This window comes from Scardinius erythrophthalmus (genome assembly GCF_964197995.2).
Source record: "Scardinius erythrophthalmus genome assembly, chromosome: 15".
Classification (NCBI taxonomy): domain Eukaryota; kingdom Metazoa; phylum Chordata; class Actinopteri; order Cypriniformes; family Leuciscidae; genus Scardinius; species Scardinius erythrophthalmus.
The window spans coordinates 17,680,540-17,707,117 of record NC_138235.1 but is presented as its reverse complement, the minus strand read 5'-3'; the positions used below and the strand labels follow the sequence as shown (position 1 = coordinate 17,707,117).

The window sequence follows — 26,578 nt, the reverse complement described above, 5'->3', positions numbered from 1 at the left end:
GTGTTTGCATTGTGGTAGTCATAAAATAACATTACTACATTTGACATTACTGTTTAGACTGCTTTATGTTCCATTAATACCTGTTGTATCAAATTTGATACACAATTTCCAACACGATTTACTCGTAATTTAACGATTAAATTATTAAGTAATTATGCATTATTTCAATTCAGAAAGTGTTAAATTAATTATATCAGGCGAAATTCAATATTATTTTTTACCTTAACAACTTGAAATTAGCCTTTATTTTCCTGCCGAAAGCGTCTTGCTTGATTCAACTCGCAGCCGCCAATTTGAAAAGCTAAAAAATCACCCCTCTACTGCCTGCAGTACAGTGAAATTCCACAAGATGGCAGAATACACGTATCTAATTAGATACAACAGGTTTTCAAAGAAAGTATTGCTCTCACTGATTCAGTATATGACTTAGAAACTCGTGTATCAAATATGATACATGCGGCTTTAAAGGGATAATATAATATAATATAATATAATATAATATAATATAATATAATATAATATAATATACTTCCACTACAGAAGAGCATCATTAGGGGAGACCAGGTTATAATAGTTTGTTTCAGCATCTGTAATTCAGTGGTTTTACAATAGTGTCTCAAGCTTATTACATATTTATCTGCTTCAAATCCAAGTCGTTAAAAAATCTACTTTAATCTTCCCTAAACTGTGTCAATTAATGTCAGATAAAAAAGTGTGAAACAAGAGTTGTAACCAATTGTACCAGTCAAAATTCATTTTAAGCATTTTAATCCACTAAATAAATAAATAAATAAATAAATAAATAAATAAATAAATAAATAAATAAATGCAAAACTAAACTTTTTTCTTTTCTTTTTTTTGTAGGAGGATTGATCAAAATCTGATTGATGGCAAACAAATCTGGTAACGTTTTTTTTAACCATATTAATATTAATATTCTTGTTTTACTATAAAAAATAATATCTATGTGTGTTTTCCTTGTAGGCCTACTGTGGAAAATGTATATAAAAAGTAATACATAAAACACAACTTACGAATATAAAAATATAGGCTATATATTTACATACCTTTAAAGGATTTTTTTAAACTGACGTACAAAGTTCATCTTTAACTGGACGTCTGTACTCTGAATGTTTGAGAATTGTAATGTGCTGAGATGCCATATTATGTAAGGCACTTGTTTAATGCATATTCGGGCTGCGTATGAAGTTACATGGATCTTCTCACCTGTGATTCTTGGAGTTACGTGGATCTTCTCACCTGCTGTGATGTTTTGTCCTAGAGCAGCTTCTGTTGAGCTCCAGCATCCAGACAGACACAGTAACACGGCGCAGTACACTCGTGCTGTCATCCTCTCCACCTGCGATCACACAATGAATGAACTCTGCTGGAAAATCATTCTTATATCAGGACGAAAAAGTATTTGAGTTAGCGCTCAACCAATGGCGTGAGTTTGAGGTGTTGTCTATTTCGTCTCCCTGCCAGAATCTGACTCCCCTTCGCGTGCACGCGCATGACGTTCATCGACTGTGGTTTTCCACACCTGTAATTCCAGTCTGGATTAAGTGTTTGTTAGTACTCTTTATTAATATATGACTGTTTTTCCCTGCTTTGTTTTGTGATTTTGGTTCTTGTGTTACCATGTTACTTTCTGTTCCCACTGTGTGTGTGTGTGTGTGTGTGTGTGTGTGTGTGTGTGTGTGTGTGAGTGAGTAAATTAATAAATAATATATTAATATAAATGAATACATAGTTATTCCTTAATCAACAGCTATATCCATAGTTTACCTGCCAAAAAAAAAAAAAAAAAAAAAAAAAAAAAAACCTGTATACTTTTATGGAGATAACTAGGTGCATGCAGAGTGCATTTTTTTTGTAAATTTGGAGTGCTGCCAGTACAGAGAACAACGACAAAAATCGGTGTTGCCTACACCGTGTTATCCTCTTTTTAAAATTTGCACCCTGTTGACTTCAATGGGGCAAGTTTTAAACCTGCTTTTAGCCTCTTAACATCCTTGATGTGTCATTACAAGTGCCCAGCCATGTTAGATGATTCCTTCAGAGTGAACACGGGTGAATCTGACTGCAGTAGATGTGAAAGATATGAATAAAAGTGATGTTATTTCAGCCAGCGCACTTTTTTTTTTTTATTGCACATTTAAAGATACATACATTAACAGTGAGCAGAGAAAAATAATAATAAAACAAGGGGGGTATACGGACATCAAAAGAGATTGAGATAGGCTACACAAATCAATACAATATTACAGTTTGTCAATATAACACAGGTTTGTTTTTCTTTGTTTTTCAAAGGTTCTTAAAGACTTAAGGATATTATTTGTTTTAGAAACCTTTGAGTTTAAAGGTTTTGACATTATCTTAAAGGAAGAAAAAAGGGACTTTATATGATCTAACATTAGATGTTAGAAAAACATCCCTATTATCTCTAGCCTTGGCTACCGTATATAGACCGCCTGGGCCTTACGCTGATTTCCTAAAAGAGTTTGCAGATTTTCTCTCAGACCTATTAGTTAATTTCGATAAAGCATTAATTGTTGGAGACTTTAATATCCACGTAGATAATTCAAATGATGCGCTAGGGGCTGCGTTTACAGATTTATTAAATTCCTTTGGGATTAAGCAAAGCGTTACCGGACCAACTCATCGTTTTAATCATACACTCGATTTAATTATATCACATGGAACCGATCCAACCGATATAGATATCATTCCACAAAGTGAAGATGTCACTGACCATTACATGGTAACTTGCATATTACGTACCCCTGTAATATATCATGCTGCGCCGCGTTATCGATTAGGCAGAACAATCCTTCCATCCACCATAGATCATTTTTCAAATAGCTTATCTGATTTGTCTCAGCTGCTCAGTGAACCCAAACAAACAGATGAACTTGAGGAATTAACTAGCACTATGAGCACCATTCTCTCTGGTACATTGGATATTGTTGCACCCATTTGACTAAAAAAGGTCAGAGAGAAAAGTAAAGCACCATGGTACAACAATACTACGCATGTTCTAAAGAGAGAAACCCGTAATTTAGAGAGTAAATGGAAAAAAACTAACTTAGAGGTCTTTAGAATCGCATGGAAAGACAGTATGTCACGTTATAAAAAGGCCCTAAAAGAGGCCAGGGTTGAGCATCTCCGCAATCTAATAGAAAACAACCATAACAATCCTAGGTTCTTATTTAACACCGTGGCTAGACTAACAAATAAACATATGTCTCCTGAACAAAATATTCTGTTACAGTTTAGTAGTAATGATTTCATGAAGTTCTTCACTGAGAAAATAGAAAACATCAGAACCACAATTGTAAACGTTCAATCCTCAATCACGCCTTATAATTCGGCCTCAATTATCACCCCGCAAGAACAATTACAGTGCTTTACAACTATAGAACAAAAAGAGTTAAATAAACTTATCATTTCATCTAAAACAACAACATGTTTATTAGATCCTATACCAACTAAACTATTGAAGGAAGTGTTGCCTGTGGTGGAGGAGCCTCTCCTCAATGTTGTTAACTCATCTTTATCATTAGGTTATGTTCCAAGAACATTTAAACTGGCAGTTATAAAACCTCTCATTAAGAAACCACAATTAGATCCACATAATCTAGCAAATTATAGACCCATTTCAAATCTACCTTTTATGTCTAAAATACTAGAAAAAGTTGTGTCCTCTCAACTGGGCTCTTTCTTGCAAGAAAATGACAGCTATGAAAAGTTTCAGTCTGGGTTCAGGCCGCATCATAGCACTGAAACTGCGCTTGTTAAAATCACAAATGATTTACTTTTAGCTTCTGACCAAGGCTGTATTTCAATACTAGTTTTACTTGATCTTAGTGCTGCGTTCGATACTATAGATCATACAATACTCTTAGATCGACTACAAAATTATACTGGTGATCAAGGACAAGCATTAAGCTGGTTTAGATCGTATTTATCTGACCGCTACCATTTTGTTTATTTAAATGGAGAAAAATCGATCATAACTCCAGTAAACTATGGAGTGCCGCAGGGATCTGTCTTAGGCCCTCTATTATTCTCAATATATATGCTGCCACTTGGAAATATTATAAGGAAACAGCAACAATTAGTTTCCATTGTTATGCTGATGACACTCAAATATATATTTCATCACGGCCGGATGAAAACGCTAAATTATCCAAATTGACAGAGTGTGTTAAAGATATAAAAGATTGGATGACGCACAATTTCCTTTTATTGAATCCAGACAAGACAGAGGTAATACTTATCGGTTCAAAAAACCACCCACAAAACCTCTCACAATACAACTTTAACATAGTAGGATGTTCTGTTACTTCATCCTCTACAGTAAAAGACCTGGGTGTTATACTAGACTGCAACCTGTCTTTTGAAAATCATATTTCATATGTTACAAAAACAGCCTTTTTCCACCTTAGAAACATTGCTAAGCTACGTAATATTCTATCTGTTTCTGATGCAGAAAAGTTAGTTCATGCATTCATGACCTCGAGACTAGATTACTGTAATGCTTTATTAGCTGGTTGTCCTGCATCCTCAATAAACAAGCTACAGTTAGTTCAAAATGCCGCCGCTAGAGTTCTAACTAGATCAAGAAAATATGATCATATAACACCAATTTTATCATCACTACATTGGTTACCTATAAAGTCACGTATTATTACAAGGTATTGCTACTGACTTATAAAGCCCTAAACGGCTTAGCTCCAGTCTATTTAACCGATCTTCTATCGCCCTATAATCCATCGCGCTCTTTAAGATCACTAAATTCGAGGCTTTTGGTCATACCTAGGATATCCAGATCCACCAAAGGAGGGAGAGCATTTTCACATTTAGCTCCAAAACTCTCGAATAGTCTTCCGGATACTGTTCGTTGCTCAGACTCGCTCTCCCAGTTTAAAACTAGATTAAAGACGCATCTCTTCAGCCAGGCATTTATATAATAGTTTTAATCTTACAGTTAAATCCGGTCTTTAGTTCATAAACGCCAGAGGAGAACTGGCCCCCGACTGAGCCCGGGTTCTCCCAAGGTTTTTTTTTTTTTTTTTTTTTTTTTCTCTCCATTAGGTCACCTGATGGAGTTTTTCGGTTCCTTGCCACTGTTGCCTTTGGCTTGCTCAGTTGGGGATATTTGGGGATATTTAATTGAATTAATCAATCAACGATACCATTGATCAGCATTACCAAACGTGGACGTTCCACTAGAAACAAACATTGATGTATTGTTTTAATTTATTACTGTGAAGCTGCTTTGATACAACCTATGTTGTGAAAAGCGCTATATAAATAAACTTGACTTGACTTGACTATATCAGAGGAGAATATTCTAAAATCAGGATTACAATGAATGGTTCTGGCTTTGTGAAGATGAAACTTGCCCAGAAGACAAAGTAATAATACCGTATAATTAAACGTACAGTATGGAATTTTTCGCCACTAGGGGTCGCTAACCTCTTTACAATAACAAAGGCGTAGTTTGATGACGCAACACATGCTAAGAATTATGGATGTTGTCGTCAACGTCAAGCCGGCCGATCTAATAATGTTTATGGATGAGTAAATACATCGATGCTTTTATCATGACTGTGATATGAAGCAGTTTGGCATTGCTAAGAGACAGCTATCAGCTCCACACGCGAGTCCCGCGGATATAAAAGGAATACGGACATTTCATTCTACCGAACTACATACAGAATTACAACTCACAGGTCAGTTTATTAGACAAATAAAACTTGCGAGGTAACGCAGCGCTGTTTCACCTGGTCTAACATTACACTATCACACTAAACTGCATTTGAATGTGTTGAAAAGTATGTGTGAGTTTGTCTGTATGAGACTAGCAGTAAGCTAGATCAACATTAGAATAACATACAGATCATATTCTAACATTTTATCATTGTTGAACTATATAACATTGATTAGTTTTATGTAAATGTGCTCACCTGTTTAATAAGTACATGTAGGAGCGGTCGAAGTCTCGGACGTGGAGCTCTCGTTTATATACTGTCTATGGGAGCTCTCGGCATCTCGAAAACACCGCGCTGATATTGATTCTCGTTTTAGTTCTACCAGAAAGACTCGGAAGATAAAGTGATGTAACAAAGCATATATTTATTGGCAGCCCGGCAAGCATTGTAAAGTTCTTTGGCGTAGGCCCCGTCCATAGCTCGTAATCCGAGGGTAGCGGATCTGCATCTCCTGCCTGAAGACGAAGGCAGGGGCGCCGCCGACCCCCCCTAGAAGGTATGGACAGGACCATCCTGGTGGTGGTGGGGAGGATGGAGGTTGTTGTCGCGTCGGCATCTGCGAACTCAAACATGAGTAAGTACCTATCTTTTATACAGAAAGTATAAAGACGTGATTGGATAGAGATGAAGGTAATAAGTGACGTAGTGATTGAGTCTTCCTGGCAGAACTTAGCTAAAGCAACCTGGTCTCACAGGATTCCGTGAAATGTCCACGGGCCCTTAACTCAAAATCCGTGGAGCCATCACGGAATCGCCCCAAATTCCGTGATGCGGCCACGGATATAACTCCAACGCAAGTCAATGACACTGACCTTCCGTGGTCCACACACGGATTCCCGTTTCAATGACGGAATACAGAACTCACTCAACGGACATGCTTTCTCATTTGGAAACGCCACATTTGAAGTATTTGTTTCTTTTCCGACATCAAATGCCATAATGACGTTAACCTGTCTGTTATTGTAGCTATTGCATTGTCCTGTCATCATAAAATTTCAGTTAGCCTAACCAAAGTCCCGTGATGGCACCACGGACCTCAACACCCGGACCTCACTCATGGACGATGTAATTTTTCTGGCTTGTTTAGGAACTTATAAGCTTTGGGTCAACTGTGTTGCAATGGCATGTAATTAACTTGACATTTTGTCTCGTCCTGTCATCATAAAATCCTGCTCGCTTGGCTAGTCAGAACTAAAATCTGTGATAGGAGCACGGAGTGAGTCTGTGGTGAGACCACGGATAACTCCAACGCAAGTCAATGACACTCATCTTCCGTGGTCCACACACGGATATTTGGTTCAATGACAAAGAACAGATCTCACTCAATAGACGTGCTTTCTCATTTGGAAACACAACATTTTAAGTAGGCTATTTATTTTCCAACACCAAATACCATAAAGACGTTAACCTCTGTGTTATTGTAGCTATTGCATTGTCCTGCCATCATAAAAATTCAGTTTGATTCTGTTAGCCAAACTGAAGTCCCGTGATGGCACCACGGACCTCAACAACCTGACCTGATCACTGGATGTTGTAATGTTGCTCACTTGTTTAAACACTTAAAAGCCTTATTTCGACTGTGTTGCAATGGCATGTAATTTAGTTGACATTTTGTCTTGTCTTGTCATCATAAAATCCAGTTTGATGGCGTTTTACACCTATTGCTTGCTTGGCTATAGGAGGATCTTTGTTGACATCTTTGTACGCATGCGCGAGTGGTTGTGTGGCAACAAATCAAACAGTATTGCGGGCTGTAAAGACGCGACGAGCACTTTCAAGAGAGTTAGCGGGCAAAATCCACAATATATAAGCACTTTAACATCTGAAGACCGGAGGAGGTTTGGAGAGAAGCTCAAAATTTGTATTGGTGACAAAATCGAAGTTATTCAAAGCCCATATGAGATCTCCGCTGACTGTGCGTGCAGCTCCCCAAACAGACGAGGCATTTATACTTGACGCAACTGTTTTGTTTTAGACTGAACACCAGACCATACAACTGATTTAGACGCACAAACTGGGTGATGATGAGATGTACTAATATCCGTCTGCTCGGGCAGATTCGGCTCAAAGTCGTACATCTGCGGATGCGCGCGCGCGCTGTTAAGCCGAATCTGCCCGAGCAGACGGATATTAGTTTTTTTATTACCTTCGCGCTCATGCGGACGCGTCGAGTATAAACAAGGTTTTACAGCTCAGCCACTTGTTTTTTTCATATTTTTTTTGCAAGTGGAAGATCTTGGTTTACATTTGGACTTGGATGTGATCTTATAGGCTTGAAAAGGTTGGTGACCACTGCATAACGCAAACCCAGTCAAACGTTTGACTGCAGTATCTTCTATTCTATGCGCATTATAATCCGGTGCGCCCTATATATGAAAACAGTTATAAAATAGGCCATTTATTGAAGGTGCGCCTCTGCTTATAGTGCGGAAAATACGGTAGTCTGGATGCTGTGGATCGCGGTTTGGGACACCTGAATCAGAACGCGAAAACATATGATTCGGTTGATTTGACTCAGTTTTATTATTTTTTATTTTATTCAATCTTCTATAAATACATAGTCACTAAGACTTAGGCCTTCCATGAACAAAATGAGCCTCACAAACTCGATCAGTAACGTTAGGAATCCAGGCTTCGGAGCGTCCAGGTTCAATCGCCTAATTGCACGCAACCATTTCTTTCGTTTTTCGCGATCCTTTTCGGAGGGAATTCGAAAAAACTTTTTATCAGGCCCCCAACGAGCCGTACAATCGACCACACAGCAAGAGTGAACCATCCTCTTCTCTAAATCCTCCTCCAAACGTGCAAAACAGTCAAATTACAGGTATCTAGCGGTGTTTCCTGCCACACGATTCCCGTGATGCAACGCGGCAAATATAAACAATGACGTCACAAAAGATCCGCCTATAGATATTTCGGTCTTATTGCCAGGGAAGCTGGATTGCTTTGCTGTTTATTGATATTTTTAAAATTATATTTTATCAGTAGGAAATCGCGCTGAAGAAGTCTCGTTCCGAATACATCGCGATATTTGGCATTAGGTCACGTGTGTCAGATGTTGGTAAGTAGTAAATACCTAAATACGTTGTCTTAATACTGTGTATACTGTCTTTTCTGTTGGTCGATATTAATCTGCCATTATATCTGCCATCTCCACGGAGACTTTGCGTTTCATTGCTTTCTAATTCAAAATAGGGTGATTAAACACTGCCTCCTGTCACGTGACGTGCTATAGGCCTAGATATTCATATCAGTTTAAAAATAGTAGGCCTACAATTAGTTCCAAAGCTGTATTTGTAGTAGAAGCACAGTAAAAACAACACTTACCATGCTTTTACCACAGTAACATTAGTTTTACTGTGATAAGTGTAGTAAAAAGACAGTAATCACAAAACTTGCCATGCTTTTACCACACTATTGGTAGATTTAATGTGATACTTATTGTAAATGCACAGCAATCACAACACTTAACATGCTTTACCACAGTAACCCTAGTTTTACTGTGATAGGTGTGGTAAAAGGACAGTAACCACAAAACTTACCACGCTTTAAACCTCAGCAACCTTAGTTTTACTGTGATTGGTGTAGCAAAGGACAGTAATCACAAAACTGACCATGCTTTTACCTCAGTATTGATAGTTTTAAAGTGATATTTGTTGGAAAATGCATATTAACCACAACACTTGCCACGCTTTACAATGTAACATCCAACATTTGTAAGGTAAATCAGTACTTTTTCCTTTAAATAATCCTATATATTATACATAATGATATTTTCTTTTCTCTTTTTTCAGCTGAAAAGACCAAAAGGGCCTTTCGGACTCAGTCAGCCTATTATTGTTTGAGGATAAGTAAACGGAGGAGACGGACAGCTGCAAAGGCAAATATTCACAATGCTGTGTATCACATTAAATCTACCAATAGTGTGGTAAAAGCATGGTAAGTTTTGTGATTACTGTCTTTTTACTACACTTATCACAGTAAAACTAATGTTACTGTGGTAAAAGCATGGTAAGTGTTGTTTTTACTGTGCTTCTACTACAAATACAGCTTTGGAACTAATTGTAGGCCTACTATTTTTAATCTGATATGAATATCTAGGTCTATAACACGTCACGTGACAGGAGGCAGTGTTTAATCACCCTATTTTGAATTAGAAAGCAATGAAACGCAAAGTCTCCGTGGAGATGGCAGATATAATGGCAGATTAATATCGACCAACAGAAAAGACAGTATACACAGTATTAAGACAACGTATTTAGGTATTTACTACTTACCAACATCTGACACACACATTTTTGAGCAGGTTTTCTGAGAATGTATCTTCTTTATGTTCCTTTTGCAGTATTGAAGAAGAATCTATCCTACATTTATTTTATCAGTGCCCATTCTCTAAGTCTTTCTGGTCAGATGTTACCTTGTTAGTTTTTTGCTGTTGTAGCAAATTGGTACAAATGTCAGAATCTATCATTTTTTTGTCAGATTTTCATTCTAGCGATGTTAATCTTAATTATACGGTATTATTACTTTGTCTTCTGGGCAAGTTTCATCTTCACAAAGCCAGAACCATTCATTGTAATCCTGATTTTAGATTATTCTCCTCTGATATAAAGTCCCTTTTTTCTTCCTTTAAGAAAATGTCAAAACCTTTAAACTCAAAGGTTTCTAAAACAAATAATATCCTTAAGTCTGTTGTAAAGTACCTTTAATGTGTTATATTGACATACTGTAATATTGTATTGATTTGTGTAGCCTATCTCAATCTCTTTTAATGTCCGTATACCCCCCTTGTTTTATTTTTATTTTTCTCTGCTCACTGTTAATGTATGTACCTTTAAATGTGCAATAAAAAAAAAAAAAAAAAAAAAAACATCTGACACACGTGACCTAATGCCAAATATCGCGATGTATTCGGAACGAGACTTCTTCAGCGCGATTTCCTACTGATAAAATATAATTTTAAAAATATCAATAAACAGTAAAGCAATCCAGCTTCCCTGGCAATAAGACCAAAATAATAACATTAAAAAATACATAAACCATGATAAGATAAGATCTCGTGAATGATTAAACAGCTGTAGCCGACAGGCAGAAAGTGCTGTGATCACGAAAGACGCTTCCCATTGACAATACATTAGTTTAAAAAACGTGCTGGTATTGTATGAAAATATAAACGTAAATAAATAAAACGAATAAATAAACGTGGCACGAATCAAAAGATTAAATTACGTGACCATATCACGAACTGACGTAAGACGACTTGCGTTGGAGTTATCCGTGGTCTCACCACAGACTCACTCCGTGCTCCAATCACAGATTTTAGATCTGACTATAGCCAAGCAAGCAATAGGTGTAAAACGCCATCAAACTGGATTTTATGATGACAAGACAAGACAAAATGTCAACTAAATTACATGCCATTGCAACACAGTCGAAATAAGGCTTTTAAGTGTTTAAACAAGTGAGCAACATTACAACATCCAGTGATCAGGTCAGGTTGTTGAGGTCCGTGGTGCCATCACGGGACTTCAGTTTGGCTAACAGAATCAAACTGAATTTTTATGATGGCAGGACAATGCAATAGCTACAATAACACAGAGGTTAACGTCTTTATGGTATTTGGTGTTGGAAAATAAATAGCCTACTTAAAATGTTGTGTTTCCAAATGAGAAAGCACGTCTATTGAGTGAGATCTGTTCTTTGTCATTGAACCAAATATCCGTGTGTGGACCACGGAAGATGAGTGTCATTGACTTGCGTTGGAGTTATCCGTGGTCTCACCACAGACTCACTCCGTGCTCCTATCACAGATTTTAGTTCTGACTAGCCAAGCGAGCAAGGTGTAAAACGCCATCAAGCAGGATTTTATGATGACAGGACGAGACAAAATGTCAAGTTAATTACATGCCATTGCAACACAGTTGACCCAAAGCTTATAAGTTCCTAAACAAGCCAGAAAAATTACATCGTCCATGAGTGAGGTCCGGGTGTTGAGGTCCGTGGTGCCATCACGGGACTTTGGTTAGGCTAACTGAAATTTTATGATGACAGGACAATGCAATAGCTACGATAACAGACAGGTTAACGTCATTATGGCATTTGATGTCGGAAAAGAAACAAATACTTCAAATGTGGCGTTTCCAAATGAGAAAGCACGTCCGTTGAGTGAGTTCTGTATTCCGTCATTGAAACGGGAATCCGTGTGTGGACCACGGAAGGTCAGTGTCATTGACTTGCGTTGGAGTTATATCCGTGGCCGCATCACGGAATTTGGGGCGATTCCGTGATGGCTCCACGGATTTTGAGTTAAGGGCCCGTGGACATTTCACGGAATCCTGTGAGACCAGGTTGGCTAAAGCTTCCATTTCTCCTTTTTTATCCAAAGTCTGCTTGCCATGGTCCGTAATGTTTGAACGAAACAACAACAGCGTGCAAATAGACATTGCGAACTCCACAGTTGTCTGCGTCTGTCGCTTTGGATAATCAGAGGGCTCTGCTCATAGCTCTGGTTACCATGGCAGCACGAGCGGAAACCATAGGCGGAAACCAGGGACAACGCGGATACGTTGCCATTGACTGCGACAAAACGGAAATAAAGAAACGTGCCGTGTCTAAAAATTAAATTAAAATTTCTCCTGGTTTGAAAGTTGTTGGAAACAGTCGGGATAATGTAAGTACACAACTAAAAAAAATATATAACGTAGATATAGTGATTTTTGCTAATTTTAAAGCAAAAAAGTTACATATTGTGCCTTTAAGATTAACATCGTTAGAATGAAAATCTGACAAAAAAATGATAGATTCTGACATTTGTACCAATTTGCTACAACAGCAAAAAACTAACAAGGTAACATCTGACCAGAAAGACTTAGAAAATGGGCACTGATAAAATAAATGTAGGATAGATTCTTCTTCAATATTGCAAAAGGAACATAAAGAAGATACATTCTCAGAAAACCTGCTCAAAAATAAATTACAAGGGTAATATCTATGAACAATTTTGAAATGGAATTCTTTAATTTTATTAGGGATAAAAAGTTTGTGAGAAAATGCCCATAAGTTATACAAATCTGAGTTTGGATAACAGATACTCCATTTCGTGCTTTAAGAAGGGTTCTTGTAGTTGAAGAAAGAGCATTTCTAATAAAGAAATTGTTGCATTTTTTATCTATTAACACCATTGATTGCGAGTGTAGGAATATAGTTGTTTAAACAGTTAAATGCGCTTTAAACAAAGTTCTTACACTGACAGAAATACTTTTAGTCACCTTATTAAAATCTCATACAGAAATCACAGCACCTTTCATGGACCTAAATTCAGAAAAAGAAAGAAGGTCTCCTTGAGCACTGAACAAATCAGAAACAAACAGAATATTTTGATCCACCCATTCCTTGAGCAGCCAGCGCACATACCTGTATTTACATCCTGTTTTCGGTCGAAGTCCACAATAGTCGATTGTCGAGTTCACGCGCGTGATCATAGTAACTAAACCTATGCGCGTGAACTCGACAATCGACTACTTTGGACTTCGACCGAAAACAGGATGTAAATACAGGTATGTGCGCTGGCTGAAATAACATCACTTTTATTCATATCTTTCACATCTACTGCAGTCAGATTCACCCGTGTTCACTCTGAAGGAATCATCTAACATGTGTACGTCCGACTGATTGCACTTTATCTGCTATATGTATCCTCTTTTTTATTCTTTTAATTCTTTTTATTAGTGTTTTATTTAATGTTTTTTTTATTCTCTACTTTTATTGTTCTTATGCATCTGTTAACAAAATATATCTGTAAATTCTGATTGCATGTTCCTTCCTGGAGGCTAGTATATCAAGAGCCATTCAATTTTGTAAAACAACCTTCCTCATTACATGCACTTCCTCTGAAATGTTAATGATAGAACTATAAGTGTAGTTTTTGAAGTGCCTGCACTTCATTCTGTAAATTGATCACTCATAAAAAAACTTGTTTTGTTACCACAAACAAAGTGTGTGCCATTAAAACAACAAGTGTTTCAATTTCTCATTGTTAGAACAGCTTTGTCACATCTGGAAAATTCACACATCTGGCTTAGAATTGCTTACTACATTCTTCCCTTCAATGCACTAGTAAAAATTCCCTGCAGATTTCATATTAAGGTCAAACTGATAGCTAAAATCAGTACTGAATGAATGAATGGGGCATTTATATAGGGCTTTTATATGTACTACTGGACACCCAAAGCGCTTATCAGGGAATCGCTCCTCAACCCCCACCAGTGTGCAGCATCCACTTGACAAATGGCTGACAAATGTACTGTTGTACGCAGTCAAATTCCCATGAACCATAATGTAAATGAGAATAATTTCTGTAGTGACATACACCAGGAATAATCCCAGGAATAATCAACATATCTGTAAGGATTTAATATTGTCAGTGGCTCAAATTAGTGCATTTGGCTCCAGTTTCACCCTGTAATTTAGAACAACTGGAATTTCCAAAAGTCATTGTGAAAATCTGGTCTTTACCACATCATATTGCCTGGTTTTTTTTACCCTTTCCCTTTAACAATTTTGCCACTTGTCATCTCAATATTAAATCACAGAACACCCTAAACAAGTTGTCTGGCAGGTTTATCATTTTGATACTAGAACTGTCAGATTGGGTGCAGCCATCAGATTGCACAAATCATTCAATGCGTTTCCCAAAAGCATTGTTAGCCAATTATGGTCACAAGTTCCTTCGTTTTCATCATAGTTTAACGAGTCTGTGTTTGCCAAATCATAGCTCTAACTTAGCTCTAACTAATAGACTTCACACTGAATATACTAAGCCAGTTGGTGCCAAAAAGGGCGTAACTGCACTTACGCCCTTTTGGCATTGAGAAATGTATTGGGTAAAGCCTGTGGATAGCACATGAGTCAAAATGGCTTACAACACATGTTACAACACAACCATCAGAAGAAAAACGTTTTTTTTTTTAACTGCTGAAGATCTACTATTAAAGGATTAGTTCACTCAAAAATGATTTTGTCATTAATTACTCACCCTCATGTCAACCCGTAAGACCTTTCAAGGCCCAGAAAGGTAGTAAAGACACTGTTAAAATATTATATGTGACTACAGTGGTTCAACCAAAGAACCTGCATTTATTCAACAGTTTTGAACATGTCACACATGGTCTGAAACAAAAGCAAAGATGCAGAGGGAGAAACAGTTTGTTCGCAGAAAATCAAGTGGCTGCCCTACACAAAAGAGGATCCAAAAGGTGGAAAACAGGAGTACAGAGATTATCATGGAATGGAACCTAAAAAGTTATACAGATGTCCACCTGATCATTGCTGTGAAAAAGAAAGACTTACTTATACTGTGCACAAATGGCAGTATCCCGCAGTCTTATGTGGACTTTTGCCGGCCAGGGCAGGCTGCTATCTCATTTACAAATCCATCTGAAACATTCTTTATGACACAGATTGTCTTTGTTATGTTGTCATGTCCTCAATATTCAGTAACCTATTTCATATGCTCTGAGCCTATACTTTCAGTTGGTAATATGGCATTCAAATAACTAATTTGATGTAAGGACTTTTTATGTGATATTTAATTTCATGACAACAGATTGTCATTTCTTTTAAACTCTTTAATTTAATACTTTGTTCATATTTTCATCAGATGTTTTTATATGCGAAATAGAATGAAACATTGGTGCCAAAAAGGTGCATGTAACTTAAAAAAAAATAATTAGAATTTCTTTTTTCTGAATAAAGGTTAAAATTGTGTTCAATAAGTATACAGTCATCCATGTGTGTACATATTTTTATTATAAAAGATTGAAATCAGTACATGAAATCAGCTCAAACTATGGTAATTTTATTTTTGGCTCTCCAAGTTGGTGAAATGTCACTTACGCCCTTCTGGTTCTCACACCTCAACATGTTAGTCCTGTTGTTCCATATTTTTGTTTTTATAATCTTGTTTTCAGAGTGCGATTAACTCTTTCAACCATGCCTGATGATTGTAATTGTCTTGCGCACTGAAAATGCCATTGAATCTCCAAAAGTCTGCAGATTTCCTGACATGCCTGAATATTAAAGTGTGTTCCCTGAAACAATCAGGGGCATAGAATTTAGTAGGGACGCTAGGGACGTGTCCCTACCAATGTCCAGCGACCACTTATTTTTCCCTAGCAATAATTTAGATAAAACATTTAAATATATTTAACCCATATTGTCCGATTGTGTCTTGTGGTTTTTATATATCACTCAATGTAGCGCTCACTGTCCAGTTGTGCAGGCTCCTTGAGGAGGTAATCAGTATGGTTCTCTCTAGAGAGGTTCTCTCGTATTGCGTAAGCTTGCTTCCTGGATGGATGCTTCCTGCCCGCCAGTCGACAAGCTCCAGCGTCCAGACCAGCGCCTTTTCTACCGGAGCTTCACGAGGAGCTTGCTAAATCGTGGAACGCTCCAGTTTCAGCCAGACTCCGCTCTCCGGCCTCATCAACTCTCTCCCGCGTGGACGGAGCCACGGAGAAAGGGTATGACCGGATCCCACCGGTCGAACAGGCGGTTGCAGCGCATCTTTGCCCCCTCATCCGCGAGATGGCGCTCAAAGACTGCCCTCCCGTCTAAGGCCTGCAGGACTACTTCGGCGTTTGCCAGCCGCGCTTTCTCCGCTGCTGGGCAAGCCGCCTCAGCCCTGCATACAATGGCGGTCCTTCAAGTTCTCCAAGCCGACCTCCTCCGCCAGCTCGACGAGGGAGAACTGGATAAGTCTGCCTTGACCGACCTGCGCAGTGCGACGGACCTCTCCCTTCGCACGACGAAGACAGCGGCCCAAGCTATCGGACGTTCCATGGCTTCGCTGACCGTCTTAGAGCGCCACCTATGGCTAACGCTAGCCGACATGGGGGAACAAGAGCGGTCCGTGTTTCTCAACGCCCCGCTCTCACCCACCGGTCTCTTCGGCCCTGCGGTGAGTGGCCTCGTGGACCGCTTCTCTGAAGTACAGAAGGCGTCACAGGCCATGAACCTCTTTCTGCCCCGCCGCTCGAGCTCCGCTGCAGGCCGCTCTAACACTCAGCCTCCTGCACGCAGCTCCACGCAGCGCCCGTCTCGACCTCCAGCTTCGCAGCAGCGCCAGCGCGGCCGACCCAGGTCCCGCTCCACCAGCCAGCACAGGCCGCCACCCCCGCGGGGTCCCCGGCCTAGAGTTTCGCTGAAACCCGAGCCTGCGAAGTCCTCCTAGCACTCGTCGAGAGGAAAAGACGGTTGAGTCCCGCCGCGGCCGGACCGCCGTCAAAGCTAACTTGTATCCCTCTGCCAGTCCCCTTGATAAAGGCTACTGCAGTAGTGTCCACCGCAGCCAACGAGCCAGTTTCTCAACTCTCTCGCCTGCCCACAAACGCCGTTTTTACGGCGGCCCAGATAAATCAAATAAAGAGTGTAAAATCTGGTCATTCGGCTCACGGCGTCAGTGTTATGAGTGTAGTAAACATGCCCACGTCCCAGTGTTCATTGCTACACACAAGCACAATCTCCCCTGTGTACCCCACAGAGTGCACTCACATAAAGCGCGCTACGGCCGCTCGAGTGTTAGTTGTAGGTCACGTGCCCACGCCCCAGTGCTCACACCTACACAGTGCCCGCTCTGTCTCACACATTCGGGGACCAGAACACTCCGCCACCGGCTGTGTGTTAATAAAGAGCCCTGTGCCCGCTACAAAGCACGCACACTCTCATGTAAACACTCACGAGCCCACCCCGCTTCCGCGCCGCGAGCCGTCACACACAACGCTCTATCACAGCGTCACTCAGCCGGCTGCCGCTATCAGCGAGCCCCCGTCTCCCCTCACTGCCACTGCGCGTCTCGCGCACATACCGCCACAGGCTCCCTGTCCCGCGCTGTGCGGCGGGCGGGACCCGGAGGCGATTCGACCCCTAGCTATGAGTGCGAATGCATGGAAAGCTATTCCGGGAGTGTCGAAGTGGGTACTAAACACAGTGATAAAGGGCTATTCGCTTCAATTCGCTCGCCGCCCCCCGCGCTTTCGCGCCCGGGTCGAGACTCAAGTGAAGGCGGATGCAGCTCATCTGCTTCACGCAGAAATAGCGAATTTGCTGCACAAAGGGGCGATAGAACGAGTTCACCCTCCGGTTACCGAGGCAGGCTTATACAGCCGTTATTTCCTCGTACCCAAGAAGGGCGGAGCGCTCAGACCTATATTAGATCTGAGATATTTGAACAAAGCGCTCGTGAAACGACCGTTCAAAATGCTCACGACCAGTCAAATCCTCGCGCAGATTCGCCCGGGGGACTGGTTCATCTCTCTCGATCTGAAAGACGCGTATTTTCAGATTCAGATTATACCCCGTCACAGGCCATTCCATGAGATTCGCCTTCGACGGTCAGGTATATCAGTACACCGTCCTGCCGTTCGGTCTGTCCCTGGCACCCCGTACATTTACGAAGTGCATGGATGCGGCTCTCGCACCCCTGAGATCAAAGGGAATGCGAATTCTGAACTATCTGGACGATTGGCTCATCATAGCGCACTCAACAGAGGAACTAGTTTATCACAAGAAGGCGCTTCTCGGTCATTTGGAAAGCCTGGGTCTTTCCGTGAACTGGGACAAGAGCTCTCTAACCCCCAGCCAGTCTATCACTTTTCTGGGTATAGATCTGGATTCGGCGGCGATGACGGCCAGATTGTCAAGTGGGAAAAGTTTTTCCCCTGAAAACCTTTCAGAGGCTTTTGGGCCATATGGCGTCAGCCGCAACGGTCCTGCAGCTGGGTTTACTTCGAATGCGCCCGCTTCAATGCTGGCTAAAGTCAGAAGTGCCCCGCAAAGCATGGATTTCGGGCCGTGCACCAGTCAGAGTGACTCAGCGCTGTGTCTCAGCCCTGCAGCCCTGGCTGGCGGCCGAATGGTATCAGCGGGGAGTGACGATGGGGGTCATCGCACACCGCAAAGTGGTCTCGACAGACGCGTCCAACATGGGTTGGGGAGCGACTCACGAGGGCAGTCCGATTTGCGGCCCATGGTCGAATACGGAGAGAAGCCTTCACATAAACTGTCTAGAGATGCTGGCGGTCGAGAAAGCGCTGAAGCACTTTCTACCGCTTCTACGGGGACACCATGTGCTAGTTCGCTCGGACAACATGTCAGTGGTGTCTTACGTGAACCGCCAGGGCGGAATCAGATCCAGAACCCTGCGCGCTCTCACAGAGCGCCTCCTATCCTGGGCTCAGGGCCCGCTGCGCTCCCTAAGGGCAGCTCATGTACCCGGTCGTCTGAACGACGGCCCGGACAAACTGTCCAGGGACAACGTTCCCCCAGGGGAATGGTCTCTACACCGCCAGACGGTCCAAACGCTTTGGCGTTGTTTCGGCGAAGCGCAGATCGACCTCTTCGCTGCGAGCGAGAACGCTCAGTGCCAGAGGTTTTTCTCAAAACACGAGGACGCGCTAGCCCAGACCTGGCCCAGCGTTCCGCTGTATACGTTCCCCCCGATCTCGATGCTGCCTCAAGTGCTAGCGAGGATCAGGGAGGCGGACTGCGCAGTGCTCCTCATAGCTCCGCGCTGGGAAAACCAACCGTGGTTCCCCGAGCTAATGAGACTGGCAGACACAGCCCCATGGCCGATTCCGGTGAGGAGAGATCTTCTCTCTCAAGCCCGAGGATCGATTCTGCATCCCCATCCAGAGCACTGGTCTCTGCATGCGTGGGAAATCAACGGATATTCGTTGATCTGCCAGAAGGGGTAATTAACACGATCACGCAGTCCAGAGCCCCCTCGACGAGGCGGCTCTATGCGTCTAAATGGTCGGTGTTTAGCAAATGGTGTGTGGAAAAGGATTCTAGTGCTCAGTCCTGTGGAGTCCCACAGGTATTAAACTTTCTCCAAGAGATGTTGGACGCGGGCAGGTCCCCCTCCACGCTCAAGGTTTACGTCGCGGCCATAGCAGCGTTCGCCGATTCGGCGCGCGGCCGCTCACTGGGCAGGAACGAACTCATTACCCGCTTTCTGCGCGGGGCCAGGAGGATGAACCCTCCTCGGCCCCCGTCAGTCCCTATTTGGGACCTGTCTCTGGTCCTAGAGTCCCTAAAAGTGCATCCCTTCGAGCCTTTGGACTCTGTGGAGTTGAAATACTTGACGCTTAAAACCGTTTTTCTGCTAGCTCTGGCTTCATTCAAACAAGTGGGTGATTTGCATGCGCTGTCCGTCAGCGCGTCGTGCCTCGAGTTTGGACCTAACGACTCGTTAGCCATTCTCAAACCGAAGCACGGTTATGTCCCCAAAGTGTTAGGTACTCCCTTTAGGGCTCAAGTCATTACCCTATCGGCCCTGCCGTCATCCGGCAGTGAGGAGGGTGTTAACCGCCTTTGCCCGGTCAGGGCGTTAAGGTGTTATGTCACGCGCTCTGCAGCCTTCAGGCTCTCAGAGCAGCTTGTCGTTTCGTTTGGAGGGCGCGCTAAGGGTCGCGCCGCCTCGAAACAGACGCTATCCAGATGGATAGTGGATGCTATTGCAGCAGCATATGCGTCAAAAGACCTGCAATGTCCGTTGGGCATACGGGCTCATTCCACCAGAGGCATGGCCTCATCGTGGGCATGGTCCAGCGGGATTTCCATTCATGACATTTGTATGGCGGCGGGCTGGGCGTCCCCCTCTACATTTGTTAGGTTTTATAACCTGGAAGTTCCCGCCCTGCAGGCTAAACTTCTGTCAGTCTAGTCGTGTTCATGTCCTGCTCATGTGCGCAGGCTGTACTATCGATTAGCTTGTCTGTTGAGCTGCACGCTCAGGGTATCAGTATGCATAGACCGGCCATGCCGTTCTTGTGTTCCCTAGGTGTGCTTATGAACGTGTTGGCCCGCACCGCTGGCCACCTGTCATTTCACCTCTATGCTTTTCATAAAGTTTCATATGTGATCGTTAGGCGCGCACGGCGTGGACAAGGGGTTCCCGCAGCGTAAGCAAGCTTACGCAATACGAGAGAACCTCTCGTAAGAGAACGATACTTGGTTACTCACGTAACCTCGGTTCTCTCTAGAGAGGGAACGAGTATTGCGTTCCCTGCTGTGCTTAAAGCCTATAGCTCGTGTCGCTTCATTCGACAGAAAACAGAGAATATAGCCTACGAGCCTTCCTTATATACGCTCTGACGCCGCCCATTCTGGCGGGCTGTGACGCGCGAGGGCGCGCGCGCCCTCATTGGGCGTGACGTCACGCCAGGCTCGCTGGTAGGCTTAAGCAGTTGCCGCGCGGAAGCCAATGAGCGTGCAGTATGCCGCTCTAGCTCAGCTGCCCGCAGCTGCACTGCGTTGACAAAATATGAAATTAAGGATAATTTTTGGCTTCAGTATCTCGAGAAAAGAAGACTTTTCCCGCAGCGTAAGCAAGCTTACGCAATACTCGTTCCCTCTCTAGAGAGAACCGAGGTTACGTGAGTAACCAAGTATCGTTTTTATGACCTTATTTCACTGACAATTTTGTTTTTATTTTTTTCACATAATTTTCATAAAATTACAAACTTTTACATACATGCTGTTCACATATTATTGTAGCAGAGTTTGTGCTGAATACAGTGTAATCAGACTTAAGCCATGGAAATATTACAAGTAACAGAAATAAGCACAAATGTCAGAGCATGTCAGAACACCTGCAGGGGGGTTAGCAATTTGTCAAAGAACATTTTGAGACAACATTGCTGCTTTCAACTTCAATAGCTAAGCAGTATGAATTATTAGCTCTAAATCTTTCTGTCTAAGAACCTGCAGCTCACCATAGCTGGTTGTTATAGACCTCTGTCGGCAACTAGTTGTGTTTTACATTCTGTAATGAATTTGTTGGCTTTTTTGAATTATAAGGAACTGATCTTACTTAGTAATTTTAATCTGAACTGGATGCATCCAATATCCGATCATTTTAAAATGCTTTGTGATAATCTAAATCTTTTTCAATTGGTAGACTTACCCACTAGGCCTAACTCGAAATCTCTGGAAAAATCTACTTTAATAGATCTTGTCATTACAAATGTTCCACATAGATACTCTTCAGTTTCTGTATTTGCAAATGATATCAGTGACCACAGTGACCATTTTATTGCATTGGGGTCTTTATTTCAAACAAATAATTCTATAAACAGATTGTCATTTCTTTTAAACTCTTTAATTTAATACTTTGTTCATATTGTCATCAGATGTTTTTATATGCGAAATAGAATGAAACATTGGTTTTGCTGTGTTTCGAAGAGGAAAAATTCTCTTTATAGACAGTGGGTGCGCTATCACTGTAGTAGTTTGCTTGGGTGCGTACAATGTGTGTGGGACGGGCCCAACGTTTACAGTTTGAACAGGGGGTTGGAAGGTAAACGCAAGACTTCTTTGAGGTGGTCTGGCCTCGGCGGGACTTAGCCCTCTCCTCTTCTCTCCAGGCGGATCAGGATGGCTTCTGCGTCTCAGGGTACAACGTTATCTTGGGACGGGGGCCCTGGTGCTTGGGAAAAGGGTAGCGCTTTCGGAGCTCAGGCTCTGGTTTGTACTGAGGCTGAACGGGTGACGGGGCAAGCCTAAACACTTAGCCTAAACACTTTTTAATCTGCTTTTAGTCATCCCATTCTCAGCTGAGGCTGAAAGGAGTTTCAGTGCTCTTAGGAGACTGAAAAAATGGCTCAGAACAACAATGGCACAAGTGAGACTTAACAATATTGCTGTGTGCCATGTCCACCAGGACAAATTAGACAATATTTATGTGAAAAAAAACTTGACTATGTTATCAAACAGCTAATAATGTGTTGCTAATGTTACACAAACCATGTTCCCATTCGCCATCTCAGTCAGGCAGCTGTCTTCTAATAATCATCAGAAACGTTTTGAACTGTACAACGTCAGTGGAGAAAGGCATATAGTTCATCATAACATCGTAATATACATCATACACCCACTATATTGCTAAATCTACCAGATTTTTCATATCAACAAAAAAATATACCTAGATAACCTGGAATCTCTCGAGACTCCCCTGCTAGTTCTCTGTTAATGATATGCTAAAGAGATTTTTTTCACTGCAGTTTTAAGGAGAAAATACTCCGCAATGGTGTTGACTTATGAATCTGCACATGGTTTGTCTTAAAGCATATTAAAAACACCACATAGACATTTAAACAACATTAAAAACTTGATTTTCACCACAGGGAGACTTAAATTCATTATTCTATTAATTTCCTGAATCCTCAGCTTCCGGGGATCTCCCCACTAATTTCAAAATCAAACCTACACCCTTGGAAACAATAGTGTGTGACATTTCCTTCTGGTAATGATGTCTCAATCCAGTATTTTTGCCGTAAGGACAGCACTGCCTTTCAGCACTATGACTAAAACATGTTGATAACCCTTGCATTTTAGAAAGAGTCATAAAATTCCATTGCAATTCACAAAACCGCCCTGAGGGTACAGGGTTTTCCCAAATGAACGGAATCAGTTGGCATATTAAGTTTTGACATCACGCATGTGTTAACTTCGGCATTTCTCTAAAAATCCTTCGCCCATATTATTTCAACATGAACACATTTAAAAACGCCTAACGCCGGTTTCACACTGCACGCGTTAGCAGAGCGTAACGGTGCGTGTCCACTACAGCGGCAAAAGTAGACAAGCTTTGTTTCCAAATGCACCAAGCAAAGATCCTTTCAATTTTATAAACCCAGCCAATATAATCACAATGAACACATCCAAAATAAAATCTTTAACATATATATAACAACTGCAAAGCGTCTAATTTGTAAACTAAATGATTTACGCACTAAATCCAGCATAAACTCCAGCACAATTTGCTTTTTAAACTCTCAAAACAGACGTCACATCCCGAACCTCACAGCAATTGGCTGCCGACCGCGTTTTTCGCTTGATATTTGCATAAAGTCGAGAACTGCCCAACCTTTTGACGCTCTCGGTCGCTCTCAACGCTTTCTCCGGTCCGCTGTCAATCCTAACGGTGCGTGTCCACTGGCGCGTTGCGAGCGGAGCGGAGCGAGCGTTTTCAATTCATTCCTATGGAAGTTGAGCTTCACGCTCGCGCAGTGCATTTTGGGATTGCCAGCGGACCGGAGAAAGCGTTGAGAGCGACCAAGAGCGTCAAAAAGGTTGGGTAGTTCTTGACTTTATGCAAATATCAAGCGAAAAACGCGGTCGGCAGCCAATTGCTGTGAGGTTCGAAATGTGACGTCTGTTTTGAGAGTTTAAAAATATGCAAATTGTGCTGGAGTTTATGCTGGATTTAGTGCGTAAATAATTTTGTTTACAAATTAGACGCTTTGCAGTTGTTATATATGTTAAAGATTTTATTTTGGATGTGTTCATTGTGATTATATTGGCTGGGTTAATAAAAGTTTATAAAATTGAAAGGATATCTTTGCTTGGTGCATTTGGAAACAAGCTTGTCTATTTCTAAATGTAATCGCGTGCATCGCTGATGATTATACTGTGTGTGTGTTGTAAAAAACAGAGATTAAACACACTCGCAACAGACACACCCCAAAGCGGAGAGGTTACAGAGTTGCCAGCGGCACTGAGCGGAGTTTTGCAGAGGGAGCATGTGAAACCCGAGGGAGCGGTCCTAGCAGACTACGTCCGCTTGCGACATCACAGCGCTTGCGTCCGCGTAGAGTTGACGCATTGTTACATTTTTGGAGAGGTGCACGTCAGGGTACGCTGAAGGGTACGCGCGCTACACACAGCCTATGACGTACCTACAGTGTGAGTTCGACACAGAAGTATAATGAGGCCTTTACGCTCTGCTAACGAGTGCAGTGTGAAACCGGCGTGACCCCTCATTTACACTGCACACGCCTGCGGCGCATTACGACTGCGACAAGGTTTTATTCCGTTCTCCACGCGGTGCCAACTCACACCGGGAGCATATCAGAAGCGGAGTGACGTGTTTTTCTGATTTTGGGGTTTCTCCTAAGGATATTGCCAATATATGTGCAATACGTTTGTGAGTCTGCAAAAATAGACTAGGCGCCTATATTTAGTGAAGCGGCTTGAAGAGCTGCTTCTGGAAAGCTTCTGAAACGTGCTGCGTCGCGGTGTAAACACAAGCATTGACTAGAATGTGTGCGATCAGCTCCGGTAGCCGTGTCGCAGCCGTAATGCGCCGCAGATGTGTGCAGTGTAAATGAGGGGTGAAACCGGCGTAAGTGTCTGACACGCACTGTATATCTATGTGACTAGATAAGGAAGCAAGGTTTGGAGTGTATTATCCATTTGATCATTTAGATCAAATCCAAATCCACAGATTTTGCACTTTGGCTTTATCTGAGAGCTGTGAGTGAGGTGATTCAACGTGCAAATGACATGCCTGAGCAGTGAAGATAGTTAGTAATGGACTAAAATTCAGTTTAGGTGGAGCACTGGGGCACGCCATCTGAAATTTTAGAGATCTGCCTGAAGAATTGGCATTAGTCATGTTAGACTGGAGAGGCTAATAATGGAATTTACGCATAGAGTAACAGAGTGTTGCTAGAACAGGGTTCACCAATCTCGGTCCTGGAGGGCCGCTGTCCTGCAGAGTTTAGCTCCAACCCCAATTAAACACACCTGAACCAGCTAATCAAGGTCTCACTAGGCATACTAGAAACTTTCAAACAGGTGTGTTGGAGCTGGTTGGAGCTAAACTCTGCAGGACAGCGGCCCTCCAGGACCGAGATTGGTGAACCCTGTGCTAGAATAATACCGTGTACAATAATGTACCGTTTTGACCATCTTAGTTCACATGTATACAATATTTAATAATCTTTCCCAATAAATGATGTTTTATTAACAAAGTTCGGGAGGAGCACATTCAAATAATCAATCAATCAATCAATCAATCAATCAATCAATCAATCAATTACCATGTCTACCCTATCAGCATGAGAGGAAGCATATATATATTCACTCTGTCAACTCACCTAACTTCCTTGACAGTTTCAGCATCCCTCCACCACCCCGACTCCTCACTCTTGGCTTGTTCTTTCACAGCCAGGAATACGGGGGGAGTACTCTGGGTTCGGGCCAAATACCGAGCCCGGAGCCCTCTCCTCGGACAGCACGCCAAATACGCATTTATTCTATCTGACTTATTTGTAAGTGTGAACTCGTGAAATATGTATATATATCCCAATAAATACCAAATGTTTTCCAATTGTAGTATCGTGGACCACTCGAAAGTGTCACATGCCCTTCTCCTCTATAGACAATAATGCAACACAATGCATTTACAAAGTGTAAATAGCAAATGGTTCATTTCAAGCATTACAAAGACACACTTTGCAAAGCCAAATAGACTCAGACTGTCTATTATAATTGTTCATAAAAAGGCAAGGGCTTTGAGTCACAGTGGGTTGCTGTGAATAAAACCCCATAGTTATAGTTAACACAGATGTCACAAAACCAATACAAAAGATTTGGTTGATATACCTACAGTATAGCAATTGGTAATTTTTTCAATTCCTCAATAACTATTCCAGCCCCAGGCCAATTATCAAGCCAAAGGCTATTACTAAAAACATTTGTTTTGAGATTACTGACAAGAATTTCTCTTAAAAGACCAGTTTCTCATATCATTGAGACTTCTATAAAATAACCAGACTGAATCAATCTCTCAGAGCCTGAGACTAGATGATTATTTCCCTGTTTAGGTTTCCTTCTGTCTCTATTCCTACACTCACACACACCACTGTGTTTTTATCACTGAAGGAAGATGATGAGGTTCAAATATAAACTTGTTCAATTAACACGATGCGATTACATAGATGAAGGCTTATAGC

General features: G+C 41.8%; 1 protein-coding gene across 5 annotated transcripts in view; it reads right to left on the bottom strand.

Moving 5' to 3' along the window:
* Positions 1-26,578, bottom strand: part of LOC308703514 (uncharacterized protein) — a 146,496-nt gene that overhangs the window by 20,825 nt on the left and 99,093 nt on the right. Inside the window, exon 1 of one of the 5 annotated variants that reach the window (XR_014031726.1) lies at positions 1,228-1,359. The exons of 1 other annotated variant lie outside the window; for it this stretch is intronic. Coding sequence is in view for 3 of the 4 variants with exons in the window: in XM_081387049.1 (XP_081243175.1) it covers positions 1,228-1,351 (124 nt within the window). In the remaining variant the exon portion in view is untranslated. Of the gene's footprint in view, positions 1-1,227; positions 1,479-26,578 lie in introns of those variants that run through there. 3 more of the 5 variants (XM_081387049.1, XM_081387050.1, XM_081387051.1) reach the window with 3 other exon arrangements.